The sequence below is a fragment of the Vollenhovia emeryi genome, unplaced genomic scaffold (genome assembly GCF_000949405.1).
Source record: "Vollenhovia emeryi isolate VEMERY1.0 unplaced genomic scaffold, V.emery_V1.0 DF939174.1, whole genome shotgun sequence".
NCBI classification, from domain to species: domain Eukaryota; kingdom Metazoa; phylum Arthropoda; class Insecta; order Hymenoptera; family Formicidae; genus Vollenhovia; species Vollenhovia emeryi.
This window is the reverse complement of record NW_011967192.1, coordinates 34,643-49,410: the sequence shown is the minus strand read 5'-3', so window position 1 is coordinate 49,410 and position 14,768 is coordinate 34,643. Positions and strand designations below refer to the sequence as shown.

The 14,768-nt window shown below is 37.1% G+C and overlaps 4 protein-coding genes across 5 annotated transcripts in view; 1 reads left to right on the top strand and 3 right to left on the bottom strand.

Moving 5' to 3' along the window:
- Positions 1-67: 67 nt before the first annotated feature.
- On the bottom strand, positions 68-5,995 carry LOC105563526 (serine protease snake-like). The gene is made up of 6 exons (XM_012015163.1): positions 4,635-5,995; positions 4,114-4,242; positions 2,552-2,752; positions 1,480-1,751; positions 811-1,103; positions 68-654 (listed from the first exon to the last, which is right to left on the bottom strand). The coding sequence occupies exons 2-6, from the start codon at positions 4,190-4,192 to the stop codon at positions 357-359; spliced, it is 1,143 nt and encodes a 380-aa protein (XP_011870553.1). The 5' UTR covers positions 4,193-4,242; positions 4,635-5,995; the 3' UTR covers positions 68-356.
- A 158-nt stretch (positions 5,996-6,153) lies between these two features.
- Positions 6,154-7,723, bottom strand: LOC105563527 (MIP18 family protein CG30152). Of its 2 annotated transcripts, XM_012015164.1 has the most exons (4): positions 7,502-7,723; positions 7,304-7,430; positions 6,854-7,117; positions 6,154-6,769 (listed from the first exon to the last, which is right to left on the bottom strand). In XM_012015164.1, exons 1-4 carry the CDS (start codon positions 7,706-7,708, stop codon positions 6,669-6,671), a joined length of 699 nt encoding a protein of 232 aa, XP_011870554.1. In that variant the 5' UTR covers positions 7,709-7,723; the 3' UTR covers positions 6,154-6,668. The 2 variants fall into 2 exon arrangements, with proteins under 2 accessions (XP_011870554.1, XP_011870555.1); XM_012015165.1 differs by having other exon boundaries at positions 7,304-7,585.
- Positions 7,724-7,805: 82 nt separating this feature from the next.
- Positions 7,806-9,659, top strand: LOC105563528 (2-oxoglutarate and iron-dependent oxygenase domain-containing protein 3-like). The gene is made up of 5 exons (XM_012015166.1): positions 7,806-8,091; positions 8,239-8,676; positions 8,852-9,005; positions 9,095-9,221; positions 9,298-9,659. Exons 1-5 carry the CDS (start codon positions 7,988-7,990, stop codon positions 9,438-9,440), a joined length of 966 nt encoding a protein of 321 aa, XP_011870556.1. The 5' UTR covers positions 7,806-7,987; the 3' UTR covers positions 9,441-9,659.
- Positions 9,660-11,201: 1,542 nt separating this feature from the next.
- The window catches only part of LOC105563525 (fatty acid synthase), a 10,223-nt gene continuing 6,656 nt past the window's right edge, over positions 11,202-14,768 (bottom strand). The window contains exons 8-11 of the mRNA XM_012015162.1: positions 14,136-14,768; positions 12,926-13,863; positions 11,926-12,162; positions 11,202-11,477 (exon numbers count right to left, since the gene is read on the bottom strand). Of these exons, the coding sequence (XP_011870552.1) occupies positions 11,376-11,477; positions 11,926-12,162; positions 12,926-13,863; positions 14,136-14,768 (1,910 nt within the window). The 3' untranslated portion in view covers positions 11,202-11,375. The remainder of the gene's footprint in view (positions 11,478-11,925; positions 12,163-12,925; positions 13,864-14,135) is intronic.

Sequence of the window (14,768 nt, the reverse complement as noted above, 5' to 3'; positions counted from 1 at the left end):
ATTTGAACGTTGCCGATTTGTTTTGACAGACAAGTTTTTTTCGAAATAAGGAAAAGAAAAGACAAGCTGAATATTCACGTTTTATTCAAGCACGTATATATTCAGAATGTTATATTATTCGAGAGCAGAATATGTATATAAAAGTATAAAATTGGCTAAAGCGCATCGCAAGATAGGAATTGAAACAATAAATGCTGCATAGGCTAACAACGAGTACACGCATAGCTTCAGACTAGATATCGTAATAACCATACGTAACAACACCACAAAGTCGTTTTAAATTATTAAAATTACGTCACGTTTCACGTTGCTGAGTCACTGAACGGAGTCTCGAGTCGAAACGAAAAGCGATCCCGTTATAATTCACTGATAATTTCTGGCCAGACTTGTTTCTCTATCCACTCCAGGTAGGAATACACCGCTGTATACACTCCCGGTATAGGTCCCCCACAGTTTTGCCCAAAAGCCGTGACTCCCACGATGCTCTGACTAGGTCCGGCGAGCATCAACAAAGGTCCACCGCTATCTCCGTGACAAGCGTCCGCTCTTCTTGAGACATTGGTATCCAATACGCACAACATATTATCGTCTAAACCTTGGGGTAACTTGCTAAAGCCGTTGAACGATTTTCCGCAAGATTCTCTGTCTACGAGACTGGAAATTGGAGTGTAATTTTCATTGTAAATTTATTTATATTTTCAAGGTAAAACCGCGAAACTACTAGTTCGAAATAAGAAATTCAAATGTTAGTAAAAGAATTTCAGTAAACAGAGTCATTGTTAAGAAATGTATTACGTTTTGTATTCGCACCTGAGACTTGGTGTCTTCATCAATTTGGTACTGCCTTCCTCGTCGAAGTCGGTAGCGCCCCAGCCAATTACGATAAATGTTGCGTTCGATTGTTCATTCATGGAGTCTAAAGATTTCGTTTGGATACAGATCGGCCGTACGTTGCTAGCCGTTTTTACGGGCTTAGTTAATTTCAAAATAGCCACGTCGTTGTAATTGACGCTACGCTTATATTGCGGATGCGATATTACGTTGCTTATGCGAATTCGTTGAGCATCCTCAACGCTCCTCAGATCTTCGCTGCCGACTCTCACCTAAGAACAAACCAAACCTTGTAATCTTTAAACAACGGGTAAGATCCGATAGGTCTGATTCGATAGAATTTAGTTGGTAAATCATCAAACGATCGAAGAAATACTTATGCGTCGGCTCGGAACTCATGAATTGATGACACTTAATACTCTTGGCTACATCGTATGCAAATATCGCACACTCGCAGATGAAAATTGAAAAGACTATTCGCACGATTAAAGTCTTTTACGCGAATCTAGTCTCTCTTTCTCATTTGTCTTATCTTTTTCTCTTCGAAAGAAGAAAACCGATCACTTTCGCTCGAATCGATCGCAGATATCTCGACGCGGTCGGTCGAAATGAATCGCGACCTTGAACTTGGAGCTCGCTATTACTTACCTCTATCGGCACTTGCTCCTGTACATTATTAACGCAGTGCGCAGCGGTCAGCACGTATTGCGAGGAAATTAACGTGCCACCGCAGTTGTACTTGATAGCTTCCGAATTGTCGTCGTCCTTGTCTTCGTTCTCGTACCCTAGAGCAACCATATACGGGAATTCCCCGCGTTCGGTTTGCATGCCGCCGTATATGTTGAACTGCACCTCAGCCGTGTCCTTTCTCGCCTTGTCGTTGGTTCCGGTCCCAATCTCGTTCTCGTACTGGCGACATGCTAAAAGTCCAGGCGCACAGCGCGCGTTAAAGATATATCTTTCGCTTTCTAAAGGACGTAATCGATCGAACGCGGAACCGACTTGTCCGGATCTATGGAACCGTAACCGTGACCGTAAAGCCATGACGATTATTACATCACCGTGCGCGTCTCCACCTCAAGGCCGTTCGTTATTTAAACGAGATTCTCGGAAACGATCGTGCAATTTACGCGCGCGCGTTAACGAGATGCATTAAAAGAGTGATAAATACGATAAACATTAAAATAGCTGCGTCGCTGACATTTATACGGACGCGTTTGAGTAAACGATATTTCGGCTTAAAACCGTACGAAGCGACATAACACGACAGTGCTAGTGACAAAACGTATTAACATCTCGTCGTAGCATTTCGTCTTCTTTTCGATAAAGAAAATAAGACCATTATCCAAAATTATAGCAGCTAGTTGAAAAACCTGTTTCTGAATAAAGATGGAATTTTTATCGATCTTACAGAGTATAATCGTTGGTCGATCGGCTCTCATCGCTCGTCTCTTAAAAGCTATCTCTCGCTCGAGTGACACAATAATGTGTAAAGCGATCAATTTTAGTCTACAAAATGTATTCTACATTTGGTGGGACATGACAAAATAACATCAAGTCAGTTCATGACATTTTGAGGGAATAGCTTTAGTGTGCGTAATTTAGTTAGTACAAAACTCTGTCGCAACTTTTCAATTTTCCAATTACTATGAGCTACGGCTATTCAAGTATTCAAGGAGAGAGAGAGAAAAAAGAAGAAAAAGAAAAATGATATAAATACCTATCTCTGCTGGTCGAAGCCCTATCTTATCCGTAATATTGAACTGACAGCAAACGATTTCCGTGAAGTCCTCAAAGCCGCAACGTCCCAACGAACTCGAACTTCTTCTACCTTCCTTTACCTCTTGTAGCCTGGATGGACATTCGTATATCTTTTTGCACACGCCTGCCTTGCCGTCCTCCGTTTTGCAGTAACTGCCCTCTGTGTCAACCAAGACAATTTCGATTTAAGATTATATTTCGCTCGCGCGTATCGCTTCATAAACAATCGTGAGGGATTTTCTCCACAAGGGAAAATCCAGCTCAGGTCGTTGAAACTAATCTATGCACGACCCGCACTTTTACTTATGCGTCAACCAGTCCGACCTACAATGTTCATTCTTTTCTCATAAAATCACACGCTATTTTCCAATGATAGAGTTTATTTGCGTACCGTACGGTATAAAGAACATCCCGGACTAAAAGAATAAGAGAGAGAGAGAGAGAGAGAGAGAGAGAGAGAAAATTAATTACATATGTAAATACTGCGTCACTGTCCGGGGCAGTAGCGGAGAAAAACAGTCGCGTCACACAACGATTCAGTCGCGAACGTTGTCCACGACACCGCAACGTTAATTGGAACCAGGGAATATTTTGTAGAACTTACGGAATTGTATTAAACCACAATTGCAAATTCTCAATAATGTATAGTATTTTATAATAAATTTGCAATTAATTTTTTATTTAACGAATCTGTCGTAACATCTACAGTTTCCCAACGAAACAGTAAATGAGAAAGATATGTTTCGTAAACCAAATTTCGGAGGAAATATTAAAGTTATATTTCTCGATTAATTACATATGGATTAGAATGCAAAATTTAATTACAAAAATATCGAATGTTAATTATTGGAAGGCTACTCTTTATTTTCTCGAAAGAAAAATGAGCTTTAAGTGGCTCATAGAATCTGTTAAAATTAAGATCGAGTTAATGGCTATATCACTAATATATTATAAAAGCCAAGAAAACTTGTCGATGGTAAGAAGGAAATGTAGGTAAATACGAATCAACATCTAATTTGTCACTTTGCTATCACGCATATTAACATTATAGTCCTAAAGTGTGCGTAATCATATAACACGAGAAATAAATCATCATTTTTGTGATAGAGAATGGGTTAAGAGAAAATAAATAAGTGTGTAGTTGCGATAACGATTCACCCCGAACTCCACTTCGTGACGTTTATCTAGTCATAACTTCGGAAGCAGGTCAATGGTAGTTATTCTGTAAAGATTGCTTCATTCTAATCCAATTCTTCATAATACTTTCGGTAATGTATTAAAAATTCAAGTATCAAACTTGATCTGTTAATCCTGGAACGCACGAGTTGTTTTCATTACGTTTTACTCGTAAACAGTAACAATAATGGTAATAATAATAAGAAATAGCATGTGTCACGCGTAAAAGCTCAGATATTTTTCGAAGAAGTATGAAAAACAGAGTTTCAAATATAAAAATGTTTAATGTCCTTATTAATTTTTCTATTGGCTTAATGTATTTGTTGATATTCATATATTTCATACCGAAAAGTTCCTCTTCCACTGGTAAGCCATGTGTAAAAACTTTGAACAAAAGGACGATGAGAATCAAGTTGAAATCCATCTTCAGTACACGATGATTTATAATGTTAGACACATTAATTTGACTTGACGCTAAAAAGGATATTCACATGTACAATTCACACTTATAGTCGATAGAAAAACTTACTTATAATATTTTAAATTTAAATCTCAGAAAGTTAATTTAACTTATGTACTGTACACATATACAATACACAAGTAATATTTTTAACCAGTTATACTTTGCATTTAAACAATACTCATGTAAATTTATTTTCTCGCATTTATACGATATTCGTGTAAATTTATATATGTATATGTATATAAACGCACAACTTGAAAATTTACTAATTGACTTAATAGATAAAAAGAGAAGAAGTTTGGAAATGTATTATAACTATATAAATACCGATTCAAGTTTTTGATTTTACAATTATTTTTAATTATATATTTTTTAATGATAATAATTAATCAAAGATTCTTACGGATAAATTTTTTATTTGAGTGGTTCACTGCCTAAATAGATGGCTTATTTTCAAAGACATCAGATGATGTTTTCTTCCAGAAATTTCGACTCTAATGATGTAAAAAGAAAACTAGTACTTGTCGCGACGCGCTACTAGATTTGCGGCTCGAAGTTCGAGACTCGACTGGCGACTCGACTGGCGACTCGGCTGACGACTGACGACTGACGACTGACGCCACGCGATGCGAATGTGATCCGGTATAGTCATCACAGAAGCGGTAGAAATGTGTAGAAACACTGACGCCCGTACGGGAGCTTTGATCACTATCGTATATTGCGCGCAACGCAACATAAATCACGCGACGTTCCACGAATGTCGCATGTGTGGTTTGCCCAATTCGTAATTATTTCACTATTCTCTACATTGTATGTATGTATGTACATATATTACGCGGGTAAAGTACCTGTGCATCACGCATGATGCACGATGCACTCGTTCGAGCACTCCCTTATGACTCATTATTTTAAAGCGTCAAAATAGGATTTTTAAATACACAAGCTGATCCTTTCATCAAAATTATTTTATACAAATTGAAGCTGCACCCTCCTTTTTTAAACTATACATATAAGTACTTGTAAAATTAAAAAATTTTTTTAAGAGATATTCATTTATTTTGCAATTTGTTTTTTTTCAAATATGTTTTTGGTACTTTTGTGGCAATTATATTAGGCGATTTTTTGCGATTGTTTGCTACATATGTGTGTATCAAGGTGTACCAGAGTGTACACTTGACGTGACGAATGCTTTTACATCTGAAAATAGTCGTTAAGTTCAATATATTTCGATAGAAAAATTCATTTTATTAAAATAAATTTTTCTCTTGGATACCTTGAGCGTCTTCCTTCAGATATAAAGGTATTCGTGAGGCTGACAATGAGTGTACAATCTGGTACACTTTGGTATATGTACCAAACAGTCGCCAAAAAATCGCCTATGGTCACACATTCCGCTAAAAATCCGTTCGAGTTCAAGACCACAGATTATTATTTCGGGACACAGACGTATACAGACACACACGCATACACGACTCGAATAGAAAAACAGCCCGACAAATACATGGATGGAAAAACAAACTCGAGTCGGATGGTAATTATTAAACGAATTCGAAGGGCTTGAGTTTTTCGAAGGACACGATGCCCGCCGACGGATTCCGGGAAACGAGATCTGCCAGAGGCGGATTCGACTGGTGGACTCGGTAGCGTGCGGACGCGTTAACGATTGTGACTCGCAACACTTAGAAGATTTATAGAACTTATAATAAATTACTACAACATGCCTCAGTGGTTGAATTGGTGAGACGCCCGCCTAGAGAGTAGGCCAAGTTGAAACCCTGGCTGAGGTAATATCTTTCGCAATAAATTTTCTGTATTAAAACATTGGGTTAATGGGCCAGTTAATGTCGACTAAACAGCTTGATTATTAAAATTACTACAGTGTTCTTAAACTGACATGCAGTAACTCTTGCCTCTATTCCATCTGATTTTCCTGCGCGCATAGCACCCAAACTTTATTCACATATTGGTAATTTACATTGGAGACGCTCGCCTAGAGTGTAGGGAGGTCCAGGTTCAAACCCTGACTGAGGTAATACTTTTCGCAATAAATTTCTTTGTTTAGAATTTGCCAGTCGTGTCGAATATTAATTTCTTACAAAACATTTTGCCAGTGTTCACAAGATGAATAAATTAATAAAATTAAAAGAATATGCTATTATATAGCAGACTACATTCTTTTTCAGTCATACGTATACATCTCTATCAAACATGAAAGATTGCGTTCAAGCATCAGAAATTTGATTTACAATGATTTTAATGAATATTTCAATTGAAAAAAAAAACGCTTCATCGTCAACGTGCGTAAAATGAATTGGACTTAATTATATATACCAATATGTGAGATACAAAAATTTATTTACATAATATAACGTACTAAATTAAGATTGCATTTTTCGGAAAAATATCTGGAGTAACACATCACTTAAATCACACTAATCTAATAATCCTCTTCTAGTATGCATTTCTCCACCAGTTCCCGTAAATTTGGATTTTCCATTGCAGCTGCTATACGTTCCTTGTCATTAATTTGTTTATTAACTGCAATTTAATACGTATAATGAAAAACAAGCTACATGTTATTTCAATACTGGAAAACTGCGTGCGATGCAAGGGCATACATACTTTCCTGTTCAGTGGAGTGTGCACCTCTCTTGATATAAATATCTAATTTAAATAACGCCGATAAATGACGTTCTAATTTAATGCGGATACATAATCCTATGAGGGTTGCCAATGAACAGTGAGGCACTGTAGGATTAAACTCGACACGAATTACAGAGACTCCTCCAGGTGTGCTGTGACAAACTTTTATGCAATCTTCATAAACAACATCCAATTGCTCCAAGGTTTGCGGTTTTTCAGGGTCCTTGATCGTCCTTAATAAGTCTGAAAAGTAAAAAAGGATGGAATATAAGTGAATATAAATGGTCAGAATCTGCGCGTGAAAAATGTCAGTAATTATTGGATCGTTTTAACAAGCGCAAGGACCAAGTCGCACCACCTTTCTGACACTGGACATTGAATATCCGAAAACTCGCGCGAAACAATACACAGATACAGCGCAACACTTGCCATAAACGGATTCTTTTAATTCGGTGTCGGTCTTCAACGTTTGATTCTTTGCTGTCAAGAGATCCTCTGCCGTCCCCATGACTGCCTCCGGCAGTATACCATCCTTTATTTTTCCGCCAATTGATAACTTTCGGAAAAAGGACAGCATTTTTATTAACGATAATAACAAGAAGAACATAACAGCATGTTGTGAATTACGTCATCTGCATTCGCGAAGACGAGCGACGGAAGACGAGCTAGGATAATGCAGCATTCGGGACGTGCGTTACGTATTACGAGCTGTTTACGTGCCGAAGGGCAGTGTCGACAACGTTTTCTCTTAATATTTAAATTTCCCAAAAGCCTCTCCGTGGTGTCACAAACGTGACGCATAAATTCCCTAAACGGCTTTTGGATCCTGCGCATGAACTAGCCGTTTTTCTCTGGTTACTGCACAATCAATCCGGCACCAAGAGGGCCGCGACGATAGATTCCCCTCACCCTTCGGAGCAACTCCCCGCATCCATATGACTCTAGACATTTCGCTTTGTGTGTCTCAGCCTCTCAGGACAGGACTCGGATCTGTCAGAGAGGATCAGAGAGGATTGACAGTTTGACACTCGTGTTTGGCATGTGTGAAATGAGTTAATTAAACACGAAGATAAAGGATAAACCAGAGGTCTTGTACACATCAGTGTATACACGATGACGACGCGAGAGATAAAGAGGACGAAGAAAAAAAGTGCACAGAAGGAAAGTGTAACTCAGGAGGAAAACAAAGCGGAAAAACCGACCGAGTCCGTCAAGTCGTGAGTATAGAATTAATCTCAAGTTAATGAATGAAACGTACAAATACAAGAAATATGCTCTGCCTCTCTAGCTCCTCCGTTGTCATTAAAATACTAATTGTAGAAGTGAGAAATGAAGATTAACAGCTACCACTTTCTATCTCGTAGGAAATATGGACCTATTGTATCTTTTCCATATCAAAGGGTATGGTCCAGGTGCGTTCTGATACTTGGAGTCTTGCTAATAGTTTGGTATAATAACAGACAGGGCAAAGAAGTATATCTAGCAAAACAGAAAGACGTACTGGTAAGTCGTACACAGAACGTTGACTGCTCTGTGGATTATAGAGACGAGTTAGAAAAATACCCGGGCTGTGCACCAGAAAAATGTGGCAGAGTTGTAACTGACAAACTCGTCTCGACAACAGAGGCAGATGTTTTATTGAAAGTAGCAAAAAATGGGTTAGATTTGGCTGGATCTGATGGCGGGGCCAGTATCCTGGATCTTCATTCCGGCGCTCTTAGCAAGGGCCAGGGTTTTATCAATATCTATAAACAACCAGAAGCAAAGAAAATATTCAACAGTATGGATTCGGCAATTTATAAGTATGAATTTTAAATACCTAGAGGAAAGTCTCCTATTGTTAGACAGGCTTTTAATATACAATAAGATAGCAAAGTTTCTGCTAAATTAATAGGCATCATTTGTTGGTTCCTAGTGTTCCATAAAAAGAACATTTTATTCAACGTTATGAAATATATGTTCTTCCTTAACTTATAGGGTAGTGAAAACAAAGATACAACATGCGGTGGCGCATAATTTTGGCATAGATGTAAATAAGATCTATTTGACCAAACCTAGCTTCTTCTCACGAATGACTAATAAACCTGCAAAAACCATACACGATGAATACTGGCATCCACATATCGATAAGGTTTGTCTCGTGACGTGCCGCAACCTTTAATAATCAAGAAACTTTGTTTGGTACTATATAGAATTACAATATAAAACTATATATTTTAGGAAACATATGAATCGTTTCATTACACATCGTTACTGTATTTAAATGATTATAGTAAAGATTTCGAAGGCGGTAGATTTATATTTATTGACAAGAATGATGTTAATACTACAGTAGAACCAAGAAAAGGTAAGGCCTTGAGACAATCGTTAATGAAATCTATTTTAAAGAGACGAGGCGATCAATATTTACCAATATTTTTCAGGCAGAGTATCAATTTTTACTTCAGGGAGCGAAAATTTGCATTTAGTTGAAAAAGTGAGATCTGGTACTCGTTACGCCTTGACGGTATCTTTCACATGTGATAGGTATGCCGCAATATCTGATCTGCTCTTTACCGAGACGTAAATTAAGATTTTTTTCAGTAACAATTTTTTTATTTACACATAATATAGAAAGTGTAATGTCGATGATATTTGTATTTACAAATTGTTAATGCACAACTGAATTGTATTGTAAAGGAAAATAGGTAAAACATACTGTTTTAGTATAAATTTGTTTATGAAAATTTATCTGAAGAATGTAGAATGTTAATATATTAGATATAAATTTTTGTTATAAAATGTGTATAATGTCTACTATGTATTTTTTATTTTTAAAAATACAATTATTTATAATATGTAAGCTACAGACACGTGTTAAGTCACGTGTTAAGGTTAAATTTGAGAAAAATACATTTTAATTAAATATTTTAATATGTGGGTTATGTGCAAATGCCAAAAAAAAGACAGGTGTGCATCGTTTTGTCGAAGAACGTATTTCATTGTTGACACCAATGCGGGCTGCTTCCACGGTCTTTCCAGTTCTCAGAATGAAAAGGCTAGAGTAGCGCAGCGAAGTCTCTCCAAGACCAATTTATACGGACGGCCTCATGGACTCCTCCACTGTAGACCATCAGTCTCTCTCAAGCACGATATTTAGCTGCTTGAAACTCTCGACGCAAAATCCGTTTAACTATCCTATAGTCCTCCTCCTCATTTGCCTTTCGGCCTTGACCATCTGCGCCTGGAGACAAAATAAACTCGATGAGTCTCAGCGAGACAGAGTCACTCCACCAGTAAGCCCAGCAAATACCAGGACGCGGATTCAGCCGCCGAGCAGCGAAGTTACAGGCTTCATACATGAAATTCTTCAAATGTTTAGTTAACGAATCAGCCGAATCAATCAAAGTCAAAACCGGAAGAACCAAACTTAATGGCTCAACCGATCTAATGTTCCACCCAGGTCTTGAAGGTCATTTCGAACGCGAAACGGTGAATTGTGAATAGCATGTAGCGATAGTCTGATAGGTTTTTGATATCACCAAGGATCGTCGTTACACCATTCCTGAATGCCACGAGCAAGGAATGCAGAGGATCGCGTTAAATCAATGACGGTGGATCTCTGAAGGTGTATGTACACGTAAATACCATGCCAATATTATGCAGATCAAGGCTCGCCGACCAATTCTGGATGATGCAATGATTAGTGAGGGCACGACCCCATAAAAATATCAAGTAATTTGAGCATTGCAAGCTCTATACTAAAGTAAATGCGCCTATTGTTCTGACTTATTAGTCGTCAAGAGAGAGAGGTGCTTTTTGTGGAATCTTTTCTTTCTAGCAGTATTAAATTACTTACCAGAAACATCAGTAATATGGTCATCGTTAATAGGTAAAACTGAAAGAATCGATACTTGAACTGTTTGATTCGTTGTAGATGACGTGCAACAATTTTATGCTTTCGAATTATAAATAAAGCGACTACTAATACAATAGTCGTACACGCATAATAATAGTTTAATTGAGAATTTATAGTGACAAAGAATGCCACTGTTAATAGAAATTAAATAATAGATCTTTAATTAGTGAACTTTCAAAATGGTAACAAACATTTTTACACAACGCTAAAATAAGTCTTTAAACTTAAAAATTAAAAAAAATTGTATTTTATTCCAATAAACGATAACGTACAATTATACGAGTACTATACGTACAACTATCCCAAGAAGCTATATTTTAGTTTTATCCTAGGGAATATTTCATCCCTTACGATTCAACTGTTTCCAAACATAATTTTAACTTACAATATTAAAGTATAATATAATGAAATATATACGAAAGAATCGTGTTATATATATATATATATATATATATATATATAAAATCACGTCAATACAGCATAGAATTTTTCAGTTATATCGCAACGGTATCATAGTATATCATATTTGCAATATTACGGTATATTGTGCTACATAATCATTCTCAAATATAATAGAACTTGTAACACGAATGCTCTTAAATTCTACACTTGCAAGAGACTTGAGATTTTCTTTGCACTTTCTCCCAGCAATATCGTCCTATGATTACCGGTCACCTCTTCTACTCTTACGGGTTCTGTGCAAATCTGAAAAATAATAAAAGGTAAAGTGGGCATCTTTTTGAATATACACGATTAAAATCTATATGAGTAGTAAGGAGTTAAAATAAAATTAATTGCCTTTAAACAAAGTTCATATTTACTGATAATATAAAATTTTTGAATCAAGTCTATGCGATTAATTTTTATTTTTAGAGGCGCATATGCACGTTGTAGATATTATATTGTACATATACCAATATTTTAAAATTGTTCAATTAACCGGATTTTAATTTTTGGAGATAGCTATTATCTTACAAGATGCTTGACGTATTTAATTAAAAGTATATTAAAGCATTAAAGTGATTATTTAATTTCAAACTTATAATTTATAACACTGCAACCAGTGTTACAAATTACAAAAAGAAAAACAACATTGGGACTATTGAAGAAGTTTAATAAATCAGAGGGAACACAAAGAAGATAAATCTCTCACACTTGATAAATCGTAATCTTTTTCTAAAGATACAAAGGTCTCTGTAGCTTTAATCAATGTGACCGATCCTTTGATCTTTTTAGTAGGATTATAGTTTAGAGCAGCTGCTACTTTTTTGAATAAAAGATATCCAGCGATCTTTAGATCATCCTGTGCAAATGGCGTGTCGCCTATCACTTCTATCATCTTGTTAAACATCTCCACATCTGATTTACTCTGTTTCAAGATATTATACGCCTGAAATAAAACAATGCAGATTGTAAAACAGTTATACCTATACGAAGATAACGATTGATAACAAAAAATGAAGATGTGTAAACATACGAAAATAATCTTAACATACAACTCTTAATTACAAGTCAGCTATTCTGCTAAGGCTCTTAAAACAGTACATTTAAGACTATTAAACAATACATTAAGACTAATTAAATTACATAAAAATAAATTATAATATAATATCGGCTTTTGAATGTCGTCTAGTCATTCTCCTATTGTGCTTGCAGATTACTAATAAAGTAATTGCAACTTTGTGCTGTTACAACGCTATTTAGACAATACCGCCTTCATGTGAGATGTTGCAGAGATTGTACATTGATAGCACGATGTGCTGAGCACAACATGCTGGTATGCTCGGCTATTGAAGTAAATTTTATATACAGCATACTTATCAAATATTGCTTAACTCGCTCGATTTCATCACTTATTCCTAATATTATCCTAACTTATTAACAGCTAATTAAGATTTTTTAATGTGCTTAACGTTTTTGGAGGTAGCATAAATGATTACTATGAAATACTTGTCAAATTTCAAAGAGATAAAAAGAGTTAATCATTTATGTAAATAATAATCACCTTGTTATGTTATAATAATTTAATTTCGTTTACACTTTAAACAGGTACCATATGTGTTTTGAAAATGTTTTATTATTCGTGCTTTTCCTTACCTTCTTACTTCATGGTAAAAGACGACAGATAGAATGAATCAGTCCATGAAACTTACGTGTATGAAACTGATGGTATTGTTAAATTGTATGCTGAAATATGCCAGTGCTTTCATACAGATGTTGGAAATAATATCCTCTTCCAAGTTATCCAGTTTGCCGATCCTTTTACTATGCTGTTGCACAAATGCCAGTGAACCATCAATTAGAGTCAGAACAACCTTTTCTCCAGCAGATTCCAATTGCAGAGTCATTTCGATAGCAACGCTAGTTCCAAACGAGTATCCTGCCAAATGGTATGGTCCTTTTTTCTGAATTTTTCGAATGGTATTGACATAGAATTCTGCCAATTCCGACAGCGTTTCATGAGGCGCCTGCTCAATACTCTGCAGACCCCATAACGGCCTCTCGAGTTCACTGGCCACATATTCTAGCGATTTAACGAGACCTTCGATACCATGGACGATGAACAACGGCGGTCCGTTGGAATTCTTTGTTTTCAAGCGAACGAGCACTTCTTTAGGCAGTACCTCGTTGCTAGGCCACTGCATCAGTAACATGTCGGGCGATACATTTGTGTCTACAGTAGTGGACGCGTCCACAGAAAGAGGTTGCTGCTCTTTTCTTATCTCACCACTTGTCGAAGATAATTCTTGCAGTTTGGCAAAAGTTAAGACACGAATATCTTGGACCAACAGCAGGATGTTATAGTTCCTCTCGAGAGTCTGTTTGATTTCTGTACCCATCAGCGAGTCCATACCCAAGTCGGCCAAATTATCGTTGGGATTAATCGAATTAACATCTTTAACGCCTAGAATATTGGCAACAGCTGCGATTAAACCAGTTTTGTTGCCCTCGTCGGATTTATGCTTTTTGGCTAACACCGACGAAGATAGCACTGGATGCAGTTGTTGAAGGAATATATCCATCGTCATGAGACAACTTGATATGTCCTGTGGTACAGTACCGCACACCACAGTGTCGTCTCCCATCGTTTCTAAAGAAATGACAATATGGTAATAAAGAAAATGCAATTATGAAATGTACAAAGTATTCAAACCGTAAATCTAGAAATAGTATGCAAAATGTGCGTATGTATGTACATTTATAATACAGCAGTAATATTGTCTCACATAATCGTGTTTAAAAGGGCACAAACTTAAAGGCATGAGTCAAGATTGAGTTTACAAATCAAATAAAAAGTAAGTAAAGATTTGGAAAAGTTTCGATTCGTTGATTCTGATCTTCTAAAAACGTTACATGTATTACCGATTAGTATGCCAACATCATTGATGGCACCCCACTGGATGGCGAGACCGGGTAAACCATTTGCCTGCCTCTCTTCCATCAGTCTCTCCATGGTCGAGTTCGCGAAACCGTAGTTGGTTTGACCTATATTACCGCGACCGCACGATATGGACGAGAACACCACAAAGTAATCTAACGATGGACAGAGCTTCCTTGATACCCTATCTAAATTTCTTGTTACATCGACTTTCGGCAAAATGACCGTTTTAAAATCGGCCTCCTCCAGATTTTCGATCAGCGCATCGCGTAGTACAGCTGCCAGATTGAATATACCTCCTACTGGACCCAGCCGGTTACATTCTTGGATTAAGTGCTCGGCACCCGATAACGTCGTAGCATCCGACGTAGAGATTACGACTTTTACGCCGCTCTCGCGCCAGCGACGCACACACAATGCCTGGTAACCGGTGCGAATACCTGAGCGCGATACGAGAATGATAAATTTGGCGCCGCGGGCGATCATCCAATTGGCTAATTCTAAACCGAATCCACCGAGACCGCCGACCAAGACGTACGATTTTTCCGGATTTAAGTAAGTACGTGGGATAGCGGATACTGTCTTCAGCGCTGGCAATACACGTTTCTTTGGTTCTT

What these genes read in the sequence shown, in the direction of transcription:
- LOC105563526 (XM_012015163.1), bottom strand. Translation starts at nt 4,192, where the DNA reads ATGGATTTCAACTTGATTCTCATCGTCCTTTTGTTCAAAGTTTTTACA. An exon ending in AGTGGAAGAGGAACTTTTCG is followed by an intron (nt 2,753 to 4,113) that starts GTATGAAATATA and finishes TGGTTGACACAG; the next exon opens with AGGGCAGTTACTGCAAAACG. An exon ending in ATGAAGACACCAAGTCTCAG is followed by an intron (nt 655 to 810) that starts GTGCGAATACAA and finishes TCCAATTTCCAG; the next exon opens with TCTCGTAGACAGAGAATCTT.
- LOC105563528 (XM_012015166.1), top strand. Translation starts at nt 7,988, where the DNA reads ATGACGACGCGAGAGATAAAGAGGACGAAGAAAAAAAGTGCACAGAAG. An exon ending in CCGACCGAGTCCGTCAAGTC is followed by an intron (nt 8,092 to 8,238) that starts GTGAGTATAGAA and finishes TCTATCTCGTAG; the next exon opens with GAAATATGGACCTATTGTAT. An exon ending in TACAGTAGAACCAAGAAAAG is followed by an intron (nt 9,222 to 9,297) that starts GTAAGGCCTTGA and finishes AATATTTTTCAG; the next exon opens with GCAGAGTATCAATTTTTACT.
- LOC105563527 (XM_012015164.1), bottom strand. Translation starts at nt 7,708, where the DNA reads ATGCGCAGGATCCAAAAGCCGTTTAGGGAATTTATGCGTCACGTTTGT. An exon ending in TCTTCGCGAATGCAGATGAC is followed by an intron (nt 7,431 to 7,501) that starts GTAATTCACAAC and finishes TTTTTCCGAAAG; the next exon opens with TTATCAATTGGCGGAAAAAT. An exon ending in ACACTCCACTGAACAGGAAA is followed by an intron (nt 6,770 to 6,853) that starts GTATGTATGCCC and finishes ATTAAATTGCAG; the next exon opens with TTAATAAACAAATTAATGAC.